This window comes from Microtus ochrogaster, chromosome 15 (assembly GCF_000317375.1).
Source record: "Microtus ochrogaster isolate Prairie Vole_2 chromosome 15, MicOch1.0, whole genome shotgun sequence".
Lineage (NCBI taxonomy): Eukaryota > Metazoa > Chordata > Mammalia > Rodentia > Cricetidae > Microtus > Microtus ochrogaster.
The window spans coordinates 4,049,658-4,066,390 of NC_022017.1; the positions used below are offsets into that span (position 1 = coordinate 4,049,658).

A 16,733-nucleotide genomic window follows, 5' to 3' on the forward strand; every position below is an offset into this window, starting at 1 on the left:
GATAGGGATTCTGAGATGGAAGGAAACAAATGGGGCAGCCTTCGGCTTCTCATCTGCACACAGCATCTCCTTCCAATTTTGTGAAAGGCAAAGTAGTTTTGAGTCTCTGATTCAGGACCAGACCTTAGCTGGCAGAACTTAAGTCCTCAGTTTCCTCAAATAAAGTATCTTCTTGTTGGCATTCAAAGAGATTGTTTGAAATTTCCACTTTCCTGGAAACCATCAGTGCTACCCAAAACAGTGAAACCTACAGAACTTTGTGCTAGGGCATGGTGTTGAGTCCTGTAGTTGAACCCTAGAACTCATTTTCCTTGGCTTTATTTAGTAACAAAGAACTATAGTAAGTCTGGCCAAATCTTCCTTTCCAGATTGCAGTCCCATGGTGAGTCAGTCATTCACAAACCTGAGAAGAATCTTATCAACTGCTGGGTCTAGATATGGATTCCTTTTGCAGGAGAGGGACGGACAGGTCTCATTCCAGGCTGGCCTAGACCTGAACTTGCTTGGCTTAACAAGGATGACCTTGGACTCTTGGCACTGCTTCCACCTCCCAAGTTCTGGAATCATTGGTGTGCATCGCCACACCGTGGGTCTGGAGATTTCAATAAGCTGATACCATAAGACGTGTTTGTATTGTTTGCTCCGTGATTCTTAGGAGTTCCGATTTTGGACAGATAAAGAGGGAGATAAAAAGGCAGAAAGCATCTCCTTGATATTTTTTTCTTTAAAACTGTGTAGCCCAGGCTGGCCTGGAACTCACCATGTAGACCAGGTTGGCCTCAAATTCACAGCAATCCTCCTGCCTCTGCCTTCCCAGTGCCGCCACCACCAGCACATCTCCTTTTAGATAGCCCTGGCTGTAAGTCAGTTATCTTGGTCACCGCCAGAACTACACTGGTAACCCTGAGGGAGAAGCTGGTGGTGAGAGCTGGTCAGTGTGACCCTTCACCGCAGCACTAAGGCACCTCTGTTTAGTTTCCCTAGAGTGTATTGCATTGACGTAGCGAGATCTCCACTCATTTACCATGCCTGTCATTGCAGAAGGCTTGGGCACAGCCTTTTATTGTCCCAGTGAACCAGCTAAGTTCTGCAAGTCCCTGAGGCACAAACTCTCTTCTCCTCTGAGACAGCAGCGTTCAGAGAGGTAGCACTGGGCTTGCTAACTGGAAGGAGCCTTTGATGGGATTTTTGTCTTTTGATTTAGAAGAGGAAACAGAGCCCAGGGGAGAAAATAGATGACCCTGAGCTGCTGGAGCTGATGTGCAGGCCTTCTGCTCACCACTGCCCAGTGCTGTTGGCTTGTGCTGCATGTTACGCTTAGACCTGGTCACTGCTCAGATCCCAGCTGCCTGTATGTGCCAGCTGATGTCACCTACGGCTACAACTATTGGTCTAATCTCACCACAACCTAATATGTCCCTCAGGTGGATCGGATGTCCTTTCCTTGTGGCTGCTCCAGGGATGGCTGCGGAAACATGGCGGGGCGAATTGAGTTTAATCCAATCCGAGTGCGGACTCACTACCTCCACACCATCATGAAGCTGGAGCTCGAGAGCAAGCGACAGGGGAGTCGCCCAGCAGCCCCTGAGGATGAGCTCCTGCCCACTACTGGCTGCAGCCTGCCAGGAGCCCAGAGTTCTGAGACGCAGGACTTCCAGGAGTTCATCGCCGAGAACGAGACTGCAGTGATGCACCTGCAGAGCGCGGAGGAGCTGGAGCGGCTCAAGGCAGAGGAGGACTCGAGAGGCTCCAGTGCCAGCCTGGACTCCAGCATGGAGAGCCTGGGGGTGTGCATCCTGGAAGAGCCCCTGGCTGTTCCCCAAGAGCTGTGTCCAGGCCTGGCCACCCCCATTCTCATCCAGGCTCAGCTGCCCCCAGGTTCCTCCGTCCTGTGTTTTACCGAGAACTCAGAGCACCCCGCTGCCCCCCCGGTGAGCAGCCCATCCTACTTGAACAGTGGGCCTCTGGTCTACTACCAGGTGGAGCAGAGGCCAGTCTTGGGAGTGAAGGGAGAGTCTGGGTCGGAAGATGGCACAGCCTCCTTCCCTAAGGAGAAAGATCTGAGCGTGTTCTCCCTCCCCGTTACCTCGCTGGTGGCTCGCAACTCCTCAGACTCAGCTGCCCCCTGTAAACCAGAGGTGGGGAAAACACCCGCTCTCGACCAACTGCTGCCCGATGACTGTAACCCTAAGCAGCCTGAGAACGAAGGCTTCCACCCACCTTGGTCTCCCTCAAGCCTACCCTTCGGAACTGACAATGGAGAAGGCTGTGGAGTGCAGAACTCCCAGCAGAGCGAGGATCGGACCCCTGAAGACTCTGCCCTAGAGCTCCCCCTGGCAGTGTGACCTGAGGTAGACACTGCCCGTTCTCTATTTATTATCTAACGCCATTTCAAAACAGGACTGCTGCTCCGAGGTTATTTTATTGAAACTCTTAGGAAAATGGGTAGGAAAGGGTAATTGTTAGTACATGTGTTTTTAAGAAGGGAAAGAGACCAGGCCCAGCTCAGTTTCCAGTACTGAGCTCACTGGGCCACCAGAACAAAGATGTCGCTCACACAGTGAGCTGGGTAGCTCAAGTAGCTCTTCTTTATGCACAGGGCCAGAACTAAGGATGTGAGCAGCTCCCTGCAGGGCACGCGCTCGCTCCTCAGACAGCCATCTCGGTGTATCAGTCACACTGCTGGAAAGGCCACTCAGCAGTCTAGAACAGAGGCTGCAGAAGTCTCCACTTCTCTACAAAGCCCCCAGTTCTAAACATTGATTCTGCCTTTCTCCCACCTCCTATCTGGGAAATAAGTTCATTTTCAGCGTGTTTGGTATTCCCTGACCTGCTCTGCGGACAGGATTCCTCATCTGTAACTTGAATTATTTCTTTCTATGTTCTTAGACACTAGAGTTAAACTTTTCTGCCTTTTCCTCTATCCTTTTTCCTTAAAAGAAGAAATGCAGGTTGGACGTGGTACAGAGCACAAGGCTTGCACACCATTAGGCGGGGTCCAGTGTGGAACAGTCTGGACGATGACTGCTGTCTTCTCACAGTGCGCCCACACACTCCTGGGAGAGCTTGGCTCTACATGGAATATAAAGGATGTACAGTCATCAGCTAGTTAGGATCCTCTCTCTGTACCAACCCTCACGGTCCTTGGTTGCCTAGGGTTAGAAAGCCCTTTGGATATCACAGTTCAAACCTGAGAATTGTGGGTGTTTATTGGACCCTTCTGCCTTGGAGATTTATGAAAACAAACTGATTCTTAGTAATATAACATAGGACTCCCAGACCCCAAAGGATTCAAGGTCTGATTATAATCTTTGAGATGTACAGACTGGGACTCAGACTCAGCACTTACCTCAGTCAGCAGGCCTTGCTCCTCTCGCCCTAATTAAAGTTCCCAGATCCCCATTCAGCTCTGCCTTTCGCTGGCGATGTTACCTCTGCCCCCTGGTTCAGTGGAGGTGGAGTGAGACAGTTTCCTCTCATTCTCCACCAGCCAGGAAGGAAAAATGAAACTTGCTTTGATTTTCTGAGACAGGTTCTTGCTAAATAGCCCTGGCTGGTCTGGAACTTACTGTGTGGGCCAGGCTGGCCTCCAGCCTGTGGCTGTCCTCCTGACACGCATCCTGAGCGCTGGGATTGCCGGTGTGCACCGCTTTGCTCGACTCTATTTATTTTTGGTGGGATACTAAGGCCCTGGGGTTGCAGAGTGAGCTTGACTGTGTGGCAGCAGAGCACCTAGTTCTCTCTACAGCCTCACAGGAGTTGCCTGAGTACCAGAGGCCAAGATGCTCTCACCCTCAGCTAGACTTCTTAAACCCAAGACCGAAGCTAAACTGAGACTGGCTGGTGGAGAGAAGAATCTTTTTGAAGGTTTGTTGGTAAGGAGGGAACTCAGCACCCTTCCTCCTTAAGACTCCAATGTTCTCATCCCTTGGCCTTGGATTTTCATTAGGAGACATACCTACCACTCACTGTCATCAAGACGAGCCAACCCCCAAGATATTTGATATAATTCTAATTTCTTATTCTAAATGCATCTCATCATTAATTTCATGTTCTGATTCAAACTGATCCCCAATCTGAGTGCTAAATGTTTAGCACTGGTGAATGTCAAGCAAAGGACCTTTCTACAGCTTGGTCTGTCTCATTTCTGGTGCTACCTGCGCTGGGCAGAAATGATAGTTCCTGCTAGGAAGGCTAGGCCTCTGACGGAAGCAGAACCAGTCCCCCTCAGTCTAGGCCTGCGGCTCCTTGCCGCAGCTCTTGTTCTACTGTCTCCTTGCATACTGTGCACAGATCGTATTTTCAATGTGAATCCAAAGCTTGTCTGGCTCTCTGAAAACAGTTTCTCCCCCTCTAGGTTCTTTACATGGTAATGATGCTGTATTTAAAGAGAATATTTAAATGTAATATTAAAGAAATATTCAAAAGAATGGTTTTCTTTGCAAGCCACAGTTATTTTGTTAAGAACGGGTGCTTCTCTTGCTGCAAGTATAAAACTGTTACTTAGGGACAAGTATCAGTGATAGGAATATTCTGTGATAGAAATGCAGATAACTGTCTCTTGCTGCAGGTACAAAACCATTAGTTAGGAACTATTAGATAGGAACAGTCTGTGATGGAACTGTAGATAATTGTCTCTTGAGCATTGAGAACCTGTCCTGCCCAGGATTCCCTTATAAACCACTTCCGCTTAAACAGACTTGGCCTGTTATACCCTGCTGTCTGCAGTTGTCTTTTTCTCTTATTTTCTTTTTAAAAAATTTGCTTTCATTTTATGTGCATTGGTGTTTTGCCTATAGGTAAGTCTGTGTGAGAATGTTAGGTCTTGGGGGCTACATACAGTTGTTAGCTGCTAAATGGGTGCTGGGACTTGAACCCCCGTCCTTTGGGAAAGCATTCAGTGCCCTTAACCACTGAGCCATTTTTCTAGCCCGTTTCTCTATTCTGATGTCTGTATTCCGTTCCTGTATGTCTGGTAGATAACACTGAACAGAACCCTCCAGATTTCTTTTCATCACATCAGAAAACTCTGTTCTAGCCACTTAAATACCCACAAGTTAGGTCACATCCGCCTCATGAAAAACGAGTAGAGTGTGCGTAAGTAATTCCCCAAAACTGGTTTCAGGCAGTCTTTACTTGGGCTTAAAAACAATGCTTCATGCATTTACAGTAAGTTACAGATGTACACACGACAGCCAAACCCAGCTCACTATCTTGATGCAGATCTCCTGGTCTCCCAGGACTAGGCAGTAGTAAGTATCTTACGACCCATGACCTAAAGAAGGCAGCCACTGCTGGCTACAGATGGTTTAGTGCAACACAGTGGAGGTAGCAAACACATAAGGTCCTCAGGGACTGCGACAGCCTGAAAATTAAGACACCGGAGGGAGGGGCCAAGCGGCCACCCTTTAGCTTTTCACCTCCTTTAGAATGTTCCCTTAAAAGCAAACAAAAAATAAAAATAACAAAACAAAGAAAAGCATGTGTTGAGAGAATAGGAACAGGAAGAAGGTGAACAGTCCGTGCCAGTGAAGGGGAAAGTGTCTCTACTTTTGGTCACATCAAAAAGTGGCTCACGCCTGTAATCCTCGTACCCAGGAGGCTGTGGCAGAATTTTCAGGATTGCCAGGAACTGAAAGCCAACCTGGGCTATATAGTGAACTCCAGGCCAGCCTGGGCTATTCAGTGAGACTCTGTCTCAAAAAGGCCAAAAAAGAAAAGGGGCGAGGAAAAGACTGGCAGGGTGTCAAGGTGCGGACCCAGGTGTTAGTGCTCCAGTCTAGGTGGCACCCAGAAAGCCTGGGTGGAGAGCGCTTGCCTGGCACAACAAAGCCCTTGGTCGGTTCCTAAGGCCTCACAGGCTTTGTGTGGTACTTCATCCTGTATCCCAGCCCTGGGAGGTGGGAGCGGGAAGACCAGGAGCTCACGGTCATCAGTTGCATGAGACTGTCACAAAAACCCCTCACGGCTATAAAGAGTGTGGCAGTGAGGCCAGTGTGCTAGAGACCTGAGTCCCAGCACCCAGAAGCCTGAGGTGGGAGGATCCCTTGAGCACAGAAATTTGAAGCCAGCCTGGGCAACATAGACATGTCAGAAAAAATAAAAGTGTAAGAAGAAACCATGGCAGTCATGGATTTTGGGTCAGATGGTTCCCATCTGGGCAAAAACTGTTAACAGGACCTAAACATCACATCACAATAAACGTCCAGTACCAGAGGTGCTTGCCAGCTCCTGGTTAGCATGGCGGGATGGCAGCACACGCGGTTTAGTTCAAGCTGTGAGGGAATGTCGTGCCTCCCAGATGGGTAGCGTGCTTCAAAGCCCATGGAACCTGCTCCTCTGCCTCCCACACTAAGTGCAGACTGCTGCCAAGTGCGGCCTGGTCCCACACTACAATACTATGTGACTGCAGGACAGTGTCATTCTCTCCATGGTTCACTCAGCGCCTGGTCTCAAGGTAGTTGGTGGAAAGCAGGACCACGTTGTGCAGCAAGAGGGACAGCTCAGCTTCTGCAAACACCATCAGGGTTAGTGCTTGGCTAGGACTCAGTTTCCCTTCTAACGGCCCTGGAGTTCAGAGCTCGGCGTGAGGTAGAAGCCAGGGATGGGGAGTGCAGCAGCATGAGGCTGACCTGCGGACCCTGGCTTCACTCCAACCTCACACGCATGCCCCTCTGCTTCCATTATTTATTCACCCCACAGTGTCCTGATTCTCACATGATGGCAGTCACCTCATGGGAGAAGTTGGTGCTTCAAGACTGCTTCTCACCCAGGACACGTGTGTCCCTCTCCCCTCATTACCCCAAGCTCAGGACCATCTGCTAGTGTCTGGAGATATCTTTTGTTTGGCACACTAGAGATCCAGGGCTGACTGGCATGGAATGGGTATAGGCAAGTATGCTTGTTACATACTCTCCTGTGCATGAGACAGCCCCTAACAGAATGCCAGCAGCGCCCAGGCTAGGAAGCTCTGCCTCAGCAGCAGGCAGTCCTTTGGTCTTAACACGGTCTGTGCTCTTGTAGGCACTCAAGTTTGTGCCCTTTCAATTACAAAATAAATACATGTTAGATAAAAGCTTCATGATACTCAGCAAGTAATCCCAGATAAAGTACAAAAATGAGCTGGGTATGGTGGTGCATACCTATCCCAGCATTCAGGAGGAAAGGCAGGAGAGCTGCAAGTTCAAAGCCAATCTGGTACATAGTGAGTTCCAAACCAACCAGAGCACACAGTGAGGCCCTGGGTTTTGGTCCATTTGGTTTTTATTGTTTGTTTTCTAAAGTTCTGATTTCAGTTAGCACAGCCATAAAGGTTTGCCTTACCTTTTAGGCTGCAGGAAATCTGCAACCATTCTCCCAGCCAAGCCCGACACCTGTCATCAGCAATGTGGGTAGAATTCAAGCCACGAAGATAGCAAGCCTGTACCACTCGGAAGAGAAACATCCTTAATAATCACAGTATGCTACAGAAACAGACATCAACAGTGACTGGATCTTTTGAACAAGTTGCAGTCTCATCCCCATAAGAAACAGCTGGGCAGTGGTGGTGCACGCCTTTAATCCCAGTGCTTGGGAGGCAGAGACAGGTGGATCTCTGTGAGTTCGAGGCCAGTCTGGTCTACAAGAACTAGTTCCAGGACAGGCTCCAAAGCTACAGAGAAACCCTATCTCTGAGGGGGAAAAAACAAAAGAAAAAAAAAAAAAAAACCTTCACCATGCAATGAAAACTAGAAACGATAACCAAACAGGTCTATTGCTCCACGTCCTGCCAAGGCCCATGTGCTGGGTTAAAAACACATCCCTGGTAGAGTGCTCCTGCAGCTCGCACAGGCCTGCATGACACGTCACAGGGAAAGCCTCGTCCAGGCAACCATGGGGGAGGCTTAGTCCTCCACTCTATGCTCCTGGGAGGCAGGAGGAGAAACTAGGAGCTGAAGCCTAGCGAGCAGTCTGTGTTCATGAGCACATGTCCTTGCAGGGCACCGTGTGATGCCAGCCTTCCTCTTCCTGTCTCTTGCTGCCCAGCTGCCAGGACATGAACAACCATGCTTCATCTCATACCCTGAGATGCACCAAAACCAACAGGGCCAACTGATCAGGACCAAAACCTCCAAAACTGTGAGCCAAAACCACCAAAAATTAAAACAAAAACACTACCTTCCTTCTTTTTAAGTTGACAGACTCAGGTATTCACTACAAGAATGGAAAGCTAACTGGTACATCTACATGACCTAAAATAGCAAGCTCAAGATATACTGTTCTTGAACTGTTTTAAACAGGTTGTGCTGGGGCCTCCCAAGTGCTGGCTCACAGGCATATACATCATACCCTGCCCATGGGCCTGGCTTTCTTTTTTCTCTTCCTACTAGTTATGTACATCGGGGGAAAATTCATAAACATAAAATAAATTAGCTTGGAGCCAGGTACAGAGGCTCTGACTATAACCCCAACACTTGGGAGACTGAGACAGGAGGACTGCTCTAAGTTTGAAGCCAGCCTGTGCTGTTTGAGGACAGCTAGGGCTATATTGTAAGATCCTATATCAAAAACTACAACAACCCAGAAACAGCTTGAATTTTGGTACAAGCAAGATAGCCCTGTAAGCTTCCAGTTCACTCTGGGACACTGCTTGACGCTGCAATCAACCTCTTACCGATTTCACCTCCTGAGCAGTCAGCTGGCCAATCCCCAGCTTTGCCAGAGCCCTGTCCAGCTGGTGAATCACTGTGGTATGACTCTTTAGGCGCCATCTCAACAAGGGCGGAGGCAGGTAAGGCGTAAGGAGCAGGGCCCGGCTCAAGGCTTTCTGTGACACAGCAGAGGAGGAAGAATTGAGATAGTTTTACTTACAGCCTACAACACAGTGATTCTGTCGACATACAAGACCTCTAAGTGCTCACCATTTGCAGAGCCTGGAGTTGATTCAAGCCCAGGGGATAAGTTGAGAAGCATTCTCTGAGAGCCAGGATGTCATGGGCTGTTGGGTGGGTACCGTTCTGCACCTTGTAAGTAAGAAGTGGGTAGGTTTTAGAGACCCTGGTCAGCTGTTCCTAGCAGATCCTGTGCAACGCTACCAGCTGGAGAAATGCTTGGCTGAAGCAGTACCTTGGTGCACACGTCTGTCAGATGCCAGCGAAGCCTCTCATCAGAAACCAGTGCGCTGGCCCTTTCTAGATAAGCAATGATTTCTGAGTGGGACTGCTTCCGGAGACTGTGATATATGTCTAAGAAATCAATTTGTTGTTTGGGGGTCCAGAAATGCTTGACAAGCAGTTGCCTAGGAAACAGATACCTACAAGGAGAAAGCATCACAAAGTAACTTCCTGAAAGTGGGCTCATCAGGCATCTGGCAGAGACATGCTCCTCCACCCCACATTCTTTCTCCTGTAATTTCAGCCTGATTGCAAGTGCAATTACTGAAGTGTGGCTGGAAAGAAACCCTGGTGGGCAGCACTCAGACAGAATGCACGTGGAGAACTTATGTGGGACAGCGTCATCGAGCTGCATGCTGTGTGTAATGCTGACAACCTACCCAGGACAGTCATGAGGACACAGCACCAAGAAGGCCATGGATGTGCTCTTTAGTTCAGTTACTCAATGTAAGGTAGTTTTTTAAAACATGGCTACAAATTCTCTGGTACTTCTTTTATGGGTAGGTAAGATTTATTTACCTTTTTCCCACTCTGTATGATTAATTCACACAACACAGCTGAAAGGAGTCTGCGACCTCTAAGACAAAGCTATCGAAAGGATAGGCTAGTGGACACTTTGGTCCTGGGAGGCAGAGGCAGACAGACCTTTGTGAGTTTTAAGACAGCCAGGACTACATGGTGAGACCTTGAGTTTTGTCAGTACAAAGTCACGTGCTCGTTGGCCTACTCATCCCTGGAGCTCTGGTTGTGCTGTAAGACGCTCCACCATCCAGCTGCCAGCCTGAAGAGGCTGTCCATCTCCCAATGTTGGCATCAAGACAGAGTGACCGCAGGCCCTCGTCTGGTTCACTCGAGCTAAACACCACTGCAGAGCCTGTTAGCATCACCTAGTAAGAAAGCCGCTCACCCTCCTGAGACTGTCCAAATACTTTTCTTTGATTTTGCTTGTTTGTCTGTTTGAGACATGGTTTCTCTGTGTAACAGCCCTGGCTGTCCTAGAATTTACTATGGAGACCAAGCTGGCCTTGAACTTACAGGGATCCTCCTGCCTCTGCCTCCCAAGTGCTAGGATTAAAGGCGTGCACCACTACCTCCTGGCCAAATATTTTCTTTTAAAGTATTGTTTTATTTATTTTACTTTTGTGTGCATGTGAATGCAGATATTAAGGGTCTAGAAGGGGGTGTCAGACCCCCTGGAGCTGGGGTGACAGGCAGCTGTAGGCCACCCAGGTTGAGTGCTGGAAAGGAAATGAGGTCCTCTGTAGGAGCAGTGCTTGCTCTTAACTGCGTAGCTTCTCTCCGCTCCTCTTCCCTTATTCTTGACCCCAAAATCACGAAAAGAATGGTGGCTTTCATCTAGTATGTTCTGAAGCTGTCATGATACCACCATTGACAGCTGAAGTAATGCACAGGGTCATAGCTTAGAAGTGACATCTTTGGCTGTAAGATAATAAAGCCATGATATCAGATTATAAAAATTATTATTTTGCTGAAAAAAAATTCAAAGTGTTGTTCCTGGGGACAGGGAAGGCACAAAGGTTACTTCACATACCAGGGCTGCTGAACCACCTACACCTGAACTGCGCTGTGTCGGGATCTGACAGTACTCAGCAGCACACGGAGAACCCAGGCTCAGTTCCCAGCACCCACATGATGGCTACAGCCGTATGGAGGCCCTATGTCATGTATATACATCCTCATAAAATAAATCGGAAAAAAAGAAAAAAACTTTGAGATACTAAAAAGACTGAAGTAGGAAGTCTGATGACCTTTCAACTTCTGAGATGAAAAGTTTTTAAAACAATTTTCTTGAAGAGATAGCTCAGGGTTTAAGAGCACTATCTGTTCCTTAGAGAACCTGGGTTCAATTCCCATCATCTAGATGACAGCTCACAAGCATCTCTAACTCAGGTCCAGGGGATCTGATGGCCTCTTGTGTCCCACAGGATCCTGTAGGCATGTGGAGCACAGGAGCTCACACACCCACACAGACATAAAAGGTGAAAACAAGTAATTTAAAAATAAACAAATAGTTTAGTGGCCTTTTTTCCATTTTGTTTGTTTGAGAAAAGGTTTTATGTAGCCCAAGCTAGCCTTGAACTTCTGATCCTCCTGCCTCCGTCTCCCAAGTGCTTAAATCATGTGCCACTACCTCAGGCAAAATGATTTTTAATTGTTAAAAAGTCTATAGTTTCGGGACCTGGTGTTAGTACATACTCACATTAGCAGGAAGACCAAGTAGTTGGCAAAGGGTGGGATGGAAATGACACCTACGAAAAGACACTTGGTGACATCGCGACGGAACTAAACAGAAACAGACAGAGACGGCTTTAACCCAGGTAAGCTCTCGGTAACGTGGTCAGCCCTCCATCCCACTTGCTGTGCAGTGAACCTGAACTGCAGCCTCGGAAGGACCGTGTTCACTTCTGTCTTCTAAATGGGAAGTTCCTGACGGTAGACCTCTGATGTTAATTTCTCTATCCCAAACCCCCCAGTGAGCTCTCTGACCTCAGAATGTCTCCTGACTCTTAGCTTAAACTGCCTGTCAGTTCACTGCCAAACACTTTCCTGCTGCCCTGAAGCTCTGTGGAGATCTTTGTGTGTTCAAAACCAAAGTGGATCTTATTACTTGCAAATGGAATCAGAGAATGTGCCCAAAATTCTATATAGCGCTGCTGTGAAGTTCATTCTCAATGAACCTAATTCTGACAAATAACTGAATGCCTCACTGCCTCACGGCCAAGGGAAATGTGTGACCAGTGATGAACAAGAAACAAAAGAAACAAACGTAGGATCTTGGTTAATTACCTCACCATGAACGTCTGGGTATTTGTCCCTGGCCCATACCTGTCTCAAATGCTCCATCTCCCGGTAAGAAAGTTGATGAAACTTTACATTGTGCTTCCACATATTTGCCTTTATTCTTCTAGCCTTTTTGGCATCAGCCCATAACATCTGTATTCCTGCCCCATTAAAGCGGAGGACAGAACGCGATGTTACCCCAGTTTGAATCTCACATGGCGTCCTAGTCTGAGCTCACGCACATTTACACACACGGCCCCGCCCCCGCACTGCCTGCACAAGCTTTAAACTAGGAAGCTTGAAACCCCTCCTAGACGCCCCATCCTTCCCCCAGCAGAATTATGATCTGCTGTGGCAGGGTCCCCTTTGAGCTCATTACTTGTTGTCCCCTTGTTGTAAACCCTAGCTCCTTAACACCAGTGCATCATGATCAATTAACCCTATGTTTCCCAGCCAGATTAACTTGCTGCTGTCGGAGGCACATTTACGAGTTGCATAAATTGCTATGATCCCATTTTGAATCTTCATTCTGTGATAATCCTTACATTTATCTAGTTTTTAAAAATGCTTCCAGAGCTGGAGAGGTGGCTCAGAAGCAAAGAGTACTCACTGGCTGCTCTTGCAGAGGACCCCGGTTCAGTTCCCAGCACCCATCCACAATTCGTATTCCTGGGGATCTAATGTCTTCTGACCTCTAAGAGCACCAGGCATGAACACGGCACACATATATACATGCAGGCGAATGGTCATGCAAATAAAATATTTTAATGCTTCCATACTTATGAACAAAATGTTATCAAGATTGGCTTCAAATAATACTGAGTGTTATTTGTGTGTGTGTATGTGTGTGTGTATGTGTATGACTGATGATCATTAACTCTTTTGTTTTGAGTTTCTTGCTTTTACAGAATCTTGCTAGGTAGCTGAAGCTGGCCTTGAACTCCTAATCCTCCTGCCTTGGATTGCTGGGTTGTGAGATTATAGACATAGAACCATCATGTCTGATAAGCAAGCCATTTTTACCTCCACTTTTTAGATAAAGTAGGTAGTTTTCCAAGTCTATGAAGCTAATAACAATTATAGTAATATTCAGAGTTGACATTCTGTTTTCTTTTAATTAGAGGATAAAAGTATAGGATATAATAATAGTAGTAGTCAGTACATATTGGGCACTTACTGCATAGATACCATATTAATATAAATCAGGCCCTGTTCTAAGCACTTTATGATGTTGATTTAATCTTCACAGTTAGTGTGGTGACTCAAGCTTGAATCCCAGCACTCAGAAAGTGGGGGCAGGGAGATCAGAAGCTCAAGGTCATCCTCAACTACACAGGAAGTTCATGGCCAGCCTTGAACTGTGTAGCCTAAGCTGCATGACGTCCTTCTAAATAAATAAATAACATTCACAACTATATAACCAATAGGTTGGTTCTATTATTGTTTCATAGATGAGAAACCCAATAGACAACCAATTTAAGTCACTAGGGCAGGTGCACAGTCAATAAGTCAGTCACGAATCGGGATTTGAATCAGACATTCTGGTTCCTGAGTGGCCAACTGACATTATAGGTGTCTACCAGACCTCCATTTTAAATCAAAACATTCAGAAATCAAGTATATACAGTGGCATTTCCCTACAAGTCCCCTCAGCTGGCCATCTGATAAGCATGTCAAGCGTTTTCTTACGACGGCAGATAAATCACTGGGGCAGGTCTGCACAGCCACAGGTCCTTGCTCTTGTGACGGACAAGGAAATTACAACTGTTCCTATGGCATCAGAAGTGGTTTATAACATCTTTGTAGATATTTAAGATGACAATTTGTAAGAATTAAACACAGATGAAAGAGAAGACATCCCAGCTCACGTCCGTGCAGCAGAACCCGCCCGTGATCTCACTGCCTGTACTCTAGCTCACCCGGGGACTTCTATCTTAGCGTTTACCTTTCATGAAGACTGTGTATAAGGCATAGAAGCGGGGGAAATGACGACCCAAGAAACGATGGTATGTTCCATTAATCGCTCTTGTCTTGGTCACCACGTAAGAAATCAAATTCTTCACGTCTGCCTTGGGAGAGAGATGAAGCTTTGAAGACCTACAAAGAAGATCAAAGAGACTGTCTGTGATCTTGTAGAAGCCACTTCTACCTGGGGCTTCTATTGTAAAATACAAGTTTCTGAAAAGCAAAGCTCTTTGGTCTGAGAGGGGGCAGATCAAGCAGAAACGTGATGACACGGCTGAGCATGGCGTGTGAGCAAAGCCTGTGGGGCCAGCAGAATACAAGCTAAGGCCATGGAGGGATCGGAGAGAGAAGCTGAATGGTGAGCTCAGGATGCGCGGGAAAGAGCAGACAACACGGAGCAGAGAGGGTCAGGAACCCGCATTCAGTAGGGACCCTGCGTGGAAAAACAAAACCCCCGGGAGCAAGGCGCGAGACCCCGAGAAGTCGAGGTTGAGCCGCTCCAAGGCTTCTACGTCAAGAATGCTCTTCTCTCTCCAGGGCCCTCACCGAGGGGCCCGCCACGCAGAACCAGAGCGACCCAGCTGCAGCCGCCGGGTGACAAAGGGTCCAGGGGCGACGGCAGAGCCCCACAGAGCAGCCCGAGACCAGCACACCCTGGACAGCGCCATGTTCACGCCGAGGGAGGGGTCGTCTCCGGGTCAGAGTGCACGCCGCAGTGCGCGCGCGCCGATCCCCAGTGCTGCGGGGCGCCCCCCGCGCGCGAGCCTGGAAAGGGCAGAAGGACCCGATTGGACGCGGCGCCGCTTCCGCTGGCAGGACCGGAAGCCGGCCGTCCCGAGGAGGGAGCGTTTGTGAGCCCGAGGACGCCTTCTCCTTGAGGGGCCCAGGGCGCCCGTGCTGTCCCTAGGGCCCCGGGGCTCGCGGGCGCTGCCCTTGACCTCTGCGGCGCCTAGGGCGCCTGGCTCGGGCGGGGTCAGGTGGCCACGACGCGGGGTGGCGCGGCGAGCGCCCTCTGGTGGCGGCGGCGAGAAGCGGGACTGTCCTCTCCTGTCCCTGTGCCGCCCGGGTCTGTCACCTGCGGCCCTCTCACTCCCCACCCAGCCCTCGGCTGTGGGCCTCGGGTCCCCTTGTCACATAAGAGGTGCGCAGTGAGTATTTTGGGATAAATGACCACGTGAAATTAGGAAGGATTCTCGGCGTTTAGCTGCCTGCGAGTGTCAACACGGCCCTGCTGTGTCCGTAGGCGTTTTTAGCCCACAGGGACGTGGTGAAAGCAGTGTCTAAAGTCAGTTACGACACTCACATCTCCTTTAGTGTATGTGACCTTGGACACGACCCTTCAGTGTGTTTCCTGTGCAGTGTACCCTATGTTACAAGAACTCCGTGAGGATGGAAGGATGAGATGTTTGCCTAAGTTCCCACTGTAGTGATTCACTTCCAGGTTCCAGGGCCATGCATGTGCAGACAAGTCCCCGGGCAGAAGTGCCTAGAGGCCCCGGGAATCTTAAAGGACCCCCGTAACCCACGTGCAACATGGTTGCATCATCTAGTATGACCCAGCTGTGTGAGCCCTTGCGAACATGCGTGAGCTCCATCTGTGTATGATGTAACCACGCCATCCCCCTTTGCGCATGCGCTATGCAGCCCTTAAAAGCTGGAGGTACCATCTTCAGTTCTCTCTCTGCACACTGACTTTCCCAGGCCTGAACACACCCCTTCTAATAAACTCCTGAGTGGGCTTGTGTTCTGTGTTTCCTTCTTACTCGCATCAGGTAATCTCATTGGTGCTGAAACTCGGAGGCTCTCCTTCCCCGAGCCCCTCTCCTGGGGTCGGGATCCAGACCCCGGTATTTTTTCCATAACAACCACGTGTCCCATCTGCCTGAGCGTGATCTCTATGCACACCACCGTCTTCAATTGGTGAATTCCCCCATTCTGGTCAGCTTAACTGTTTCTCTCTGAACTGGAGGAATTGACCATTGAGCTCCCGCAAATCTTCTGGTGTTCCTAGAAATGGGGGGACAGCCCCCACCCACGGCCTTCATGGCTGTGGTTGAGCCCTTTGCTGACTTTCATCTCTGGATTGCTTCTCTTAGCTGAAATTGTGTTTGGACGACCTGGGGTCAGTCCTCCTGCAACTGGGGGCCCAGGGTCCCTCAGATTTTTCTTTCTCCTTTTTTTCTTTTCTTTTCTTTTGGACCAGTCATCAGTGTTCCCCTCTGGCTTCTGAATTGACCTGACAGGAACCAGTCAGGCTTTAACAACACGCTTGTAGATAGAGTACTCTCCTGCAAGCCCTGTGGTGTTTGCTGCCATTTTACACCCTGCCTATAGAGGGATGACGTCCCCCTATAAGCCTTGTGGTGTTGCCATTTGTTTAAAATTATTTATTATATATACAGTGTTCTGCCCAGAAAAGGGCACCAGATCTTATTACAGATGGTTGTGAGCCACCATGTGGTTGTTGAGAATTGAACTCAGGACCTCTGGAAGAGCAGGCAGTGCTCTTAATCTCTGAGCCATCTCTCCAGCCTGTGGTGTTGCCATTTTCGTGGGTTTTCATGGTTTCAGCTATGGGTAACAAGCCAATGGGTAACAAGCTATGGGTAACAAGGCCACCAATCCAGCCTCCTCCTGGGATGCCTTTTAGAGGCCCTGAAACCCCAGGCCTTAATGCCCTACTTACAGATTCCCACACTTATCTTTGTTCAAAAAATGGTCTCCTTACAATTTAGACAACCATTTAAAGTGGCCACCTAACGGCACCTTTGAGCCTGATATTCTACAGGAGCTTTCTAACTACTGTCAGCGCAC

The 16,733-nt window shown here is 48.6% G+C and overlaps 2 protein-coding genes across 7 annotated transcripts in view; one reads left to right on the plus strand and one right to left on the minus strand.

Moving 5' to 3' along the window:
• Csrnp2 (cysteine and serine rich nuclear protein 2) overlaps positions 1-4,430 on the plus strand; it is a 16,614-nt gene extending 12,184 nt beyond the window's left edge. For all 3 annotated transcript variants that reach the window (XM_026782422.1, XM_005353886.3, XM_026782421.1), the window contains one exon: positions 1,425-4,430. In XM_026782422.1, coding sequence (XP_026638223.1) covers positions 1,425-2,345 — 921 coding nt within the window. In that variant the 3' untranslated portion in view covers positions 2,346-4,430. The remainder of the gene's footprint in view (positions 1-1,424) is intronic.
• Positions 2,908-16,282, minus strand: Letmd1 (LETM1 domain containing 1). 4 transcript variants are annotated; one of them, XM_013348685.2, is made up of 9 exons: positions 14,466-16,272; positions 13,900-14,051; positions 12,000-12,115; positions 11,374-11,456; positions 9,106-9,292; positions 8,901-9,002; positions 8,654-8,806; positions 7,324-7,420; positions 2,908-3,072 (listed from the first exon to the last, which is right to left on the minus strand). In XM_013348685.2, the coding sequence occupies exons 1-9, from the start codon at positions 14,585-14,587 to the stop codon at positions 2,921-2,923; spliced, it is 1,164 nt and encodes a 387-aa protein (XP_013204139.1). In that variant the 5' UTR covers positions 14,588-16,272; the 3' UTR covers positions 2,908-2,920. The 4 variants fall into 4 exon arrangements, with proteins under 4 accessions (XP_013204139.1, XP_005353945.1, XP_026638226.1 ...); XM_005353888.2 differs by lacking the exon at positions 2,908-3,072 and adding an exon at positions 5,127-6,510; XM_026782425.1 differs by lacking the exons at positions 2,908-3,072; positions 7,324-7,420 and adding an exon at positions 5,127-6,510 and having other exon boundaries at positions 13,900-14,072; positions 14,466-16,282.
• Positions 16,283-16,733: the final 451 nt, after the last annotated feature.